The 10,000-nt window shown below is 38.9% G+C and overlaps 1 protein-coding gene across 3 annotated transcripts in view; it reads left to right on the top strand.

The window, feature by feature from the left end:
• Window positions 1-6,175: 6,175 nt before the first annotated feature.
• The window catches only part of LOC310963407 (ras-responsive element-binding protein 1-like), a 72,483-nt gene continuing 68,658 nt past the window's right edge, over window positions 6,176-10,000 (top strand). For all 3 annotated transcript variants that reach the window (XM_083936240.1, XM_083936242.1, XM_083936241.1), the window contains exon 1: window positions 6,176-6,452. In XM_083936240.1, coding sequence (XP_083792366.1) covers window positions 6,413-6,452 — 40 coding nt within the window. In that variant the 5' untranslated portion in view covers window positions 6,176-6,412. The remainder of the gene's footprint in view (window positions 6,453-10,000) is intronic.

The raw sequence follows: 10,000 nt of genomic DNA, 5'->3' as shown, positions 1-10,000 counted from the left end.
TATATATATATTTTTTATTTTTCTTATTTATTTATATTTTTTTTCATTATATATTTTATTTATTTGTTTCCCCAAATTAAACTTATTTCCCCAATTTTCTTTGCTTTTATTATTTTATTTCTTTTTATTTCGGTTTATTTAAAATTAACTCATTTCATTTCTTATATGTTTATTTTTCTTTGTTTCCTTATTTTAGTTGTTTTGTGTCTCTTCGATGTTGTTTCGTGTCTCTTCGATGTTGTTTTGTGTCTCTTTGTAGTTGTTTTGTGTCTCTTTGTGGTTGTTTTGTGTCTCTTCGATGTTGTTTTGTGTCTCTTTGATGTTGTTTTGTGTCTCTTTGTGGTTGTTTTGTGTCTCTTTGTGGTTGTTTTGTGTCTGTTTGTAGTTCTTTTATGTCTCTTTGAAGTTGTTTTGTGTCTCTTTGTGGTTGTTTTGTGTCTCTTTGTGGTTGTTTTGTGTCTCTTTGTGGTTGTTTTATGTCTCTTTGAAGTTGTTTTGTGTCTCTTTGAAGTTGTTTTGTGTCTCTTTGTGGTTGTTTTGTGTCTTTTTTTAGTTGTTTCTTGTCTCTTTGTAGTTGTTTTGTGTCTCTTTGTAGTTGTTTTGTGTCTCTTTGTAGTTGTTTTGTGTCTTTTTTTAGTTGTTTCTTGTCTCTTTGTGGTTGTTTTGTGTCTCTTTGTAGTTGTTTTGTGTCTCTTTGTAGTTGTTTTGTGTCTTTTTTTAGTTGTTTCTTGTCTCTTTGTAGTTGTTTTGTGTCTTTTTTTAGTTGTTTCTTGTCTCTTTGTGGTAGTTTTTCATCCGTGTGATTGTTTTGCATCTATTTGCAGCAGTTTTGCGTCCTTCTGTGGTGGTTTTGCGTCCACCTTTCAGGCATTTTACACGTCTTTGGTTGTTTCGTCCATTTTCAAACATTACTCGTCTCTTTGTGTCCGTTTTTTGTCTTTTTGTAGTTGTTTTGTGTCTCTTTGAAGTTGTTTTGTGTCTCTTTGTAGTTGTTTTGTGTCTCTTTGTAGTTGTTTTGTGTCTCTTTGTAGTTGTTTTGTGTCTCTTTGTGGTTGTTTTGTGTCTCTTTGTAGTTGTTTTGTGTCTCTTTGTAGTTGTTTTGTGTCTCTTTGTGGTCTTTTTGTGTCTCTTTGTGGTTGTTTTGTGTCTCTTTGTAGTTGTTTTGTGTCTCTTTGCGGTTGTTTTGTGTCTCTTTGTAGTTGTTTTGTGTCTCTTTGTGGTTGTTTTGTGTCTCTTTGTAGTTTTTTTGTGTCTCTTTGTGGTTGTTTTGTGTCTCTTTGTAGTTGTTTTGTGTCTCTTTGTGGTTGTTTTGTGTCTCTTTGTGGTTGTTTTGTGTCTCTTTGTAGTTGTTTTGTGTCTCTTTGTAGTTGTTTTGTGTCTCTTTGTGTCTGTTTCTTGTCTCTTTGTGGTTGTTTTGTGCCTCTTTGTGGTTGTTTTGTGTCTCTTTGTGGTTGTTTCGTGTCTCTTTGTGTTCTTTTCGTGTCTCTTTGTGGTGGTTTCCTGTTCAGCTTTAGTAAACTACAAACATGGCTGCCCTTCCTGCTCCCTGTGAGGGTCCGTGACGGTGCTGAGCAGTTGTGTGTCCATCTCTGGAGCTGGAGCTGGTGTTGACAGAGCGGCGCTGCAGCCTGAGCCGTGCTGAGCGTGCAGGCCTGAGGCTGCAAGGCAAACAACTGTTACCTACAAATCATCCGTCACTATTGGAAACCGGTTTTTCTCCCCCTCCTCCCTCCCTCCCTCCCTCCCTCCTTCTCTCCTCCCCCTCCTCCCCCACCCTCCTCCTTCAGAGCACATGTCTGACATCTCACACTTTCCCCGTTGGTTAAACATCTTTTTGTGCTGCCAGAAAAGAAAACAGGGATGAAGTGCACATGTGTTTTTGAAGCTGAGACGGAGCAGCATGTGCTCGTCATCCCCCCACTCTGCCGACAGGTGTTGGCTTCATGTGACTGCCTGCCTGTCCGGACAGCGCTCCACTGCAGGAGGAGGAGGAAGACGAGGAGGAGGAGGAGGAGGAGGAGGAGTGTGTAAAGTTTCAACAACTGTGTCAACTCGTAGTGGCTCTAGGCCTGGAAACGCTCCAGCTCAGATCTCCTTTCTCCGGCTGCTGGAGAGTTTGGAGATGCTCCTCCTCTTCTTCCTTTAAATAGATGCAAAAGCAGCACAAAAAGATGCAAAATGACTAAAAATAGATGCAAAAGCAGCACAAAAAGATGCAAAATGACTAAAAATAGATGCAAAACCAGCACAAAAAGATGCAAAATGACTAAAAATAGATGCAAAACTACCACAAAAAGATGCAAAATGACTAAAAATAGATGCAAAAGCAGCACAATAAGATGCAAAATGACTAAAAATAGATGCAAAACCACCACAAAAAGATGCAAAATGACTTAAAATAGATGCAAAACCACCACAAAAAGATGCAAAATGACTAAACATAGATGCAAAACCTCCTCTCTCCTCTTCCTCCACCTCCTCCTCCTCCTCCTGCTCCTCCTCTCCTCTGGATGAATGGGTGAATCCAGCCTTTTGTTAGCGATGGTTCGTTCCCCGGCAACAGCTCCATGGTTACAGTCCAATAAATAACATCACACTCTTCTTCTTCTTCTTCTTCTTCTTCTTCTCCTTCTTCTTCTTCTTCTTCTTCTTAAAACAACAAAGTTTTGTTCCTGCAGCTTTAAACTTTATTCTAATATTTGCACAAATATGTATTTAAATATTTAAAGAAGAGTTATTGATTGAAAAAGATGCAAAATGACTAAAAATAGATGCAAAACCAGCACAAAAAGATGCAAAATGACTAAAAATAGATGCAAAACCACCACAAAAAGATGCAAAATGACTAAAAATAGATGCAAAACCACCACAAAAAAGATGCAAAATGACTAAAAATAGATGCAAAACCAGCACAAAAAGATGCTAAATGACTAAAAATAGATGCAAAACCAGCACAAAAAGATGCTAAATGACTAAAAATAGATGCAAAACCAGCACAAAAAGATGCAAAATGACTAAAAATAGATGCAAAACCACCACAAAAAGATGCAAAATGACTAAAAATAGATGCAAAACCACCACAAAAAGATGCAAAAATGACTAAAAATAGATGCAAAACCATCACAAAAAGATGCAAAATGACTAAAAATAGATGCAAAACCACCACAAAAAAGATGCAAAATGACTAAAAATAGATGCAAAACCAGCACAAAAAGATGCAAAATGACTAAAAATAGATGCAAAACCAGCACAAAAAGATGCAAAATGACTAAAAATAGATGCAAAACCACCACAAAAAGATGCAAAATGACTAAAAATAGATGCAAAACCAGCACAAAAAGATGCTAAATGACTAAAAATAGATGCAAAACCAGCACAAAAAGATGTAAAATGACTAAAAATAGATGCAAAACCACCACAAAAAAGATGCAAAATGACTAAAAATAGATGCAAAACCACCACAAAAAAGATGCTAAATGACTAAAAATAGATGCAAAACCAGCACAAAAAGATGCTAAATGACTAAAAATAGATGCAAAACCAGCACAAAAAGATGTAAAATGACTAAAAATAGATGCAAAACCATCACAAAAAAGATGCAAAATGACTAAAAATATCACTTTATTTTTACTTTACCTGAAAATAACGCACCTCTAAGCGCAGAAATACCATTTAATCTCATCAAAAAGTGTGTGTGCATGCCTGTGTGTGTGTGTGTGTGTGTGTGTGTGTGTGTGTGTGTGTGTGTGTGTGTGTGTGTGTGTGGGGATGGGCTCGTTGTCGCTCAATAGATTAATTTGAATTGAAAAGTGGCCGGTTGAGTTGAAAAGCAGTGATTGGATTAGTGATGTAATGCCGTTAGCTGCTTTACTGCGTGTGTGTGTGCGAGTGTGTGTATGTCTGTGTGTGTGTGTGTGTGTGTGCGAGTGTGTGTGTGTGTGTGTGTGTGTGTGTGTGTGCATAATGAAATGGAGGCTCCTGCAGCCTGTCTGTGTGTCAACAGTACACACAGATCTGCTCCTCTGTCATCCTCAGGACCTGCAGCAGGAGTGTGTGATAGTGTATAAAGTAATAGAGTACTCCACTGAAGTAAGAGTGTTCGTGTGTGCGTGTGTGTGTGTGTGTGTGCGTGTGTGTGTGTGTGTGTGTGTGTGTGTCTGGTGCACACACAGCGACAGTTTAAGGCCTCTCCAACCAAACTCCAGCGCTCTCTGAGCCATTTAAGCGTCTGAAGTGTTGGAAACAGCCCCTCCTCCCTCCTCCATCAGCAACAGGCTCTTCCTGCTCCGCTGCAGCCGCCCGCCTGCAGGGGAGGGGGGGGGGGGGGGGGCAGGGGGGGAGGAGGGGGAGGAGGAGGGGGAGGAGGAGGATGGGAGGAGGATGGGAGGAGGATGGGAGGAGGGGTCTGGATCTGGAGATGGAAGCTGGCAGGAATGTGGGAGAAGAACAGGACGAGCAGCGTTTAACACACACACACACACACACACACGAACGCACGCACACACTCATGCACGCGCACACACACACACACACTGACACCCACACGCACACACTGACACACACACACACACAGGCTTTAAGATTTATATTCACACACATTTATAAGGAATCACTTTTAAGGTTTAAATATAATTTTAAGGTGGAATTACTTTATTTTTTAAGAGTTTAAGGTGGATTTCTTTTATTTTTGAGGATTTTAAGGTGGAATTATTTTATTTCTGACTTTATTTCAAGATTTTAAGGTGGAATTATTTCATTTCTGACTTTATTACAAGATTTTAAGGTGGAATTATTTTATTTTTTTAAGATTTTAAGGTGGAAAACCTTTAGTTTTAAGAGTTTAAGGTGGAATAACTTTATTTTTAAGATTTTAAGGTGGAATTACTTTATTTTTTACTTCATTTTTGACTTCATCTTTATGTTTTTAAGGTGGGATTATTTTATTTTAAGGTTTTAAGGTGGCATTACTTTATTTTTAAGAATTTAAGGTGGAATGAATTAATTTTTTACTTTACTTATGACTTCACCTTTGAGGTTTTAAGGTGGAATAACTTTATTTTAAGGTTTTAAGGTGGAATGTCCTGACTTTTAAGGTGGAATGACTTGACTTTTACAGCTCTGTGGTCGTGCTGATGGTGTAACAAGGTCACCTGTCTGCAGTAGTTTATTTATAAAGTCACATATTTACAGAATAAAGTGACTTTAAACATGTTTAACTCTCTCTTGACGTCACCAACCGGAAACACGTCACATTTAAACATTTTAAAACTTTAATAATTAAAACGAGAAACGGTAAAAAAACAAAACACCTCCATGGAAACAGGAGCAGCTTCTTCTTCCAACCCCCCAAAAGAGCTGACGGTTGGCATCCTCTCTTCCCTCCCGCAAACCTCGCGATAGCTCCCTCTCCCACCTCCCCAGCTTCTTCCCCTGCAAACCTCGCGATAGGTGCAGTGTTGAGCTGCCTGCACAGACACACACACACACTCACACACACACACACACACACTCGGACAGACAGACGGATGGTTTCTTATCTCTCGGCTCCTTAAACTTCAACAAAGATGATAAAACTAACGTCCGCGGCGCCTTTTTGAGCCCAACGAAACCACGCGAGAGGACGCGGGGAAGTCACCGTGAGACTTTGGAGTGAAGTTACACTGTTGCTCGGCGCGTGACAGAAGTTACATTGTGTCACACATCAAAGTGGATCCGAGGGCTTTTTGCTTTTTAAGGATGCGGGTCCGCGCGGAGCCTCCATCCCCGCGGACGCACGCGTCGGCCCCGGGAGCGCAGCAGGAGTAATCCGGTGTCTGCGCGTAAAGACGGGGATGCTTCGGTGGCCACGTCCCCTTGGAGACCGGAGAGACAGCACGTCATGAGCTTTACTTATCAGGTTTAGAGAGAGAGAGAGAGAGAGAAGGGGGGAGAGAAGAGAGAGAGAGAAGAAGAGAGAGAGAGAAGAAGAAGAAGAGACGGTCGGGAGGAATTAAAAAAACGCAAGAAAACTTCAAACATTTCTCCTCTCGACGACTGTTTTCCTCCTGTCTTTGCCTCTTTTTTTATTCTATTTTCCTCCGGGAGAGGAGAGAGAGAGAGAGAAGAGAGAGAGAGAGGTAGGGGGGAGGAGGGGAGAGGAGGAGGAGGGGAGGAGGAGGAGGAGGAGAAGCCGGAGTAAAGTTTGTCCAAGTTTGCACATCCCTTCGGAAACGCCATTTTGATTCCTCTCCTCTCCGGAGCAAGTTTGCAGCCTCTCTCTCTCTCTCTCTCTCTCTCTTTCTCCCTTCTTTTTTTTTCTCCCCTTCACCCCCCCTCCCTCACCCTCACCCACCCCCCCTTTTTTTTATCATCCATCCTTCATCATCATCACCCTCTCTTCATCTCCCCCACCGCCACCATCCTCCTCGCCACGATGTCTCGGCGCAAGCAGCCCAACCCCAACAAAGTGGAGCGTAAGTCCCTCTCTTCTTTTTTTATTCCTCCCTCTCTCTCTCTCTGTCTCTGTGTCTCCATCGCTCTCCCCCTCTTTCCTGCTTCCTCGTGAGTGTTTGTCCCAGTCCGCAGCAGTGGCGGTGGGAGTTTAAAGGTGGAGATGTGGGGACGGTTGGAGGAGGGGGGAGGCTCTGGCTCTCCTCTCCGGGTGTCGCTTCCTAGTTTGATGCGCATCCAAGCGGTGGAATTCGCGGCGGCTCTCCTTCCTCATTCGCCGCTTTCCCCGCAAACACTTTGCGCCTTTCACGCTGTTTTCGGGCTCTGCTGTGGCGCAACTTTGCCCGGTTCTGTTCTATGTGTGTGTGTGTGTGTGTGTGTGTGTGTTTGGGTTCGTACACCCCCGTGGGGGAGGGTGGGGGAGGAGGGGGTTCAAAGTCTGCTCTGCGCCGGAGTCGAGCATCCATATCTCGGGTGCACTTTGGTCGGAGCCTCGCTGCTAGTGGCCATGTGTAAAGCTACCAGACACCAGGGGGCAAGCTGGCCGCGCGCACGGGCGCTGCTTCCGGTGTGCCCTTTCAAAGTAAAACCACCTGTTGATGATGCACAGAGGCTTTAAAGGGGTTTGAATGGGAGTTTAGGGCACATTTAGCAGGTTTGATGGTAGTTTTTAACTTACTTTTAACTTTTTTGACTTTAAGAGTATTTGTGTCCATCAATTATGTGTTTTTAGTGACTTTGCATCATATTTAATCTGTATTTAGGGCTTTAAAGTGTATTTATGGAGGTTGAATTAGAGTATTTAGCTTGTTTTAGGGCAGTTTTTTTACTCATATGACCTTAAAAAGTGACTTTAAGAGCATTTGTGTCCATCACTAATAAGTTTATTGTGACTTTGCATCATATTTTATTTGTATGTCAGAGTATTAATGACAGTTAAATGGGAGTTTATGGCACATTTAGCAGGTTTGAAGGTCGTGTTTTACTCATATGATCTTAAAAAGTGACTTTTAGTGCATTTGTATTCATCACTAATAAGTTTTTAGTAACTTTGCATCATATTTTATCCTTGTGCTTGTGTTTAAAGTGTATATATGGAAGCCAAATGTGCACATTTAGCTTGTTTTAGGGCAGTTTTTTCTCATATGATCTTAAAAAGTGACTTTAAGTGCATCTGTGTCCATCACTAATGAGTTTAAAGTGACTTTGCATCATATATTATCTGTATTTTAGAGTTTAAGGCATATTTATGACAGTAAAGAGAGTATTTAGCACATTTAGCATGTTTTAGGGCCGTGTTTTACTCATATGATCTTAAAAAATTGTCTTTTAGTGCATTTGTTTCCATCACCAGAGTGTTTAAAGTGACTTTGCATCATATTTTATCCATGTGCTTGAGTTTAAAGTGTATTCATGTGAGTATTTAGCACAGTTAGCATGTTTTTAAGGCGGCTTTTTACTCTTATGATTTTAAAAAATGACTTTTAGAGTATTTATATCCGTCAATTATGAGTTCATATTAACTTTGCATCAAATATCATCCACACACAGAGGTTTAAAGCGTATTTTATGGTGGTTAAATGCAAGTTTTAAGCATGTTTTTCACTCATAATCTTAAAAAATTGACTTTCCGTGCTTCTTTTCTCAACAATAATGATTTTTTTAGTGACTTTGCATCAAATATCATCCACACGCAGAGGTTTAAAGTGTATTTATTGAAGTTAAATGTGAGTATTTAGCACGTTTAGCATGTTTTAAGGTAGTTTTTTACTCTTATGATCTTAAAAAATGACTTTTAGTGCATTTATATCCGTCAACCATGAGTTTATCGTGACTTTACATCATAAAATAACTGTATCTAAGAGTTTAAAGTGTATTAATGACAGTTAAATGTGAGTATTTAGCACATTTAACATGTTTTAAGGCAGTTTTTTACTCTTATGATCTTAAAAAATGACTTTTAGTGCTTCTTTTCTCACCAATAATCATTTTTCTAGTAACTTTGCATCATATTTTATCCACACGCAGAGGTTTAAAGTGTATTTATGGAAGTTAAATGTGAGTCACTGCAGGATGAAGCTGCGTATTTCACAAACTGATGCAGGAAGTTTGAGTCCTGATGGGTTTTGTTAGGTTTTTGCACATCGACAGTAGAAAGTCGACACATTCAGGAGAAAATATGTAAAATATAAAATAGATTAAAAAACAAACTCACGCAGAATTTGATCGTGCAACAATCACCAGAATAAATGAAGTATTGATCTGAGTGCAGATTTAATCAGTACAAGTTCTCGATAAGATGTAAAAGAAGTGTCTGCAGCTCATCGTCGTCGCTGTTTAACGTTAATTCACGTCTCCGCTGCTCGACATGAGGAAAACAATCATCCAGAATGTGATTTTTGTTATTTTCATTTGTTATTTTTACACATAATTTACGTTAAAAACAGACCTGAGACCGTCGGCGTGTCACAGCGTTTTGTTTTAATGACCATAAACAGCAGCTTCACTCTCCTTTAATGCACTTTTTCATATTTAAAATGTGTTTGTGACGCTCTGAAGTAATTTTACACACATTTTTTTAAACCTTAAACGTCTCTGCAGGACTTTTACGGTTCAGTTATTTTTATTTCTGACTTAATAAATCCTCAAAATGCAACTTTTCATCTGTTATTCTGAGATAAACATGAATAATCATCATCATCTGCTTCCTTTAGCACTCACTCACTAACATGTTTCAGTCTATTAAAGTCTAAAAAGAGCAAAACAACATGATTTAAAGAGGTTTAAACTCACTTTTTAATAATAATATGACCCATAACAGGCTCCGAGTGCAGGGATTTAAAGTGTTTATGGAGTTAAATGTGTTTTTAAACACATTTAGAACGTTTTAAAGCGGATTTTACTCTTTTTTGTGCTTCTGTTCTCATCAATTATGAGTTTATAGTAAGTTTGCATCATAAAATATCTGTATTTTAGGGTTTTTAAGTAGATGTAGCATGTTTTAATGCAGTTTTTTGCCAAAATAATATTAAAACAGCGACCTTTAGTGCATCTGTAGTGATCAAAACTGAGTTTATAGTAACTTTGCATCATATAATATATATATTTAAGGGTTTAAAGTGTATTTATCACAGTTAAATGTGAGTTTATAGTCATTTTGCATCATATAATATCTGTATTTTAGGGTTTAAAGTGTATTTCCTGCAGTTAAATGTGAGTTTAAAGTGACTTTGCATCCTATAATATCTGTATTTTAGGGTTTAAAGTGTATTTATCACAGTTAAATGTGAGTTTATGGTGAATTTGCATCATCTAATATCTGTATTTTAGGCTTTTTAAGTAGATGTAGCATGTTTTAATGCAGTTTTTAGCTATATTAATAATAAAACAGGGACCTTTAGTGCATCTGTAGTGATCAATAATGAGTTTATAGTGATTTTGCATCATAAAATATCTGTATTTTAGGGTTTAAAGTGTATTAATCACAGTTAAATGTGAGTTTATAGTCATTTTGCATCTTATAATATCTGTATTTTAGGCTTTTTAAGTAGATGTAGCATGTTTTAATGCA

The sequence above is a fragment of the Echiichthys vipera genome (genome assembly GCF_963691815.1).
Source record: "Echiichthys vipera genome assembly, chromosome: 21".
Taxonomy (NCBI): domain Eukaryota; kingdom Metazoa; phylum Chordata; class Actinopteri; order Perciformes; family Trachinidae; genus Echiichthys; species Echiichthys vipera.
This window is presented reverse-complemented; position numbering and strand designations above follow the sequence as displayed.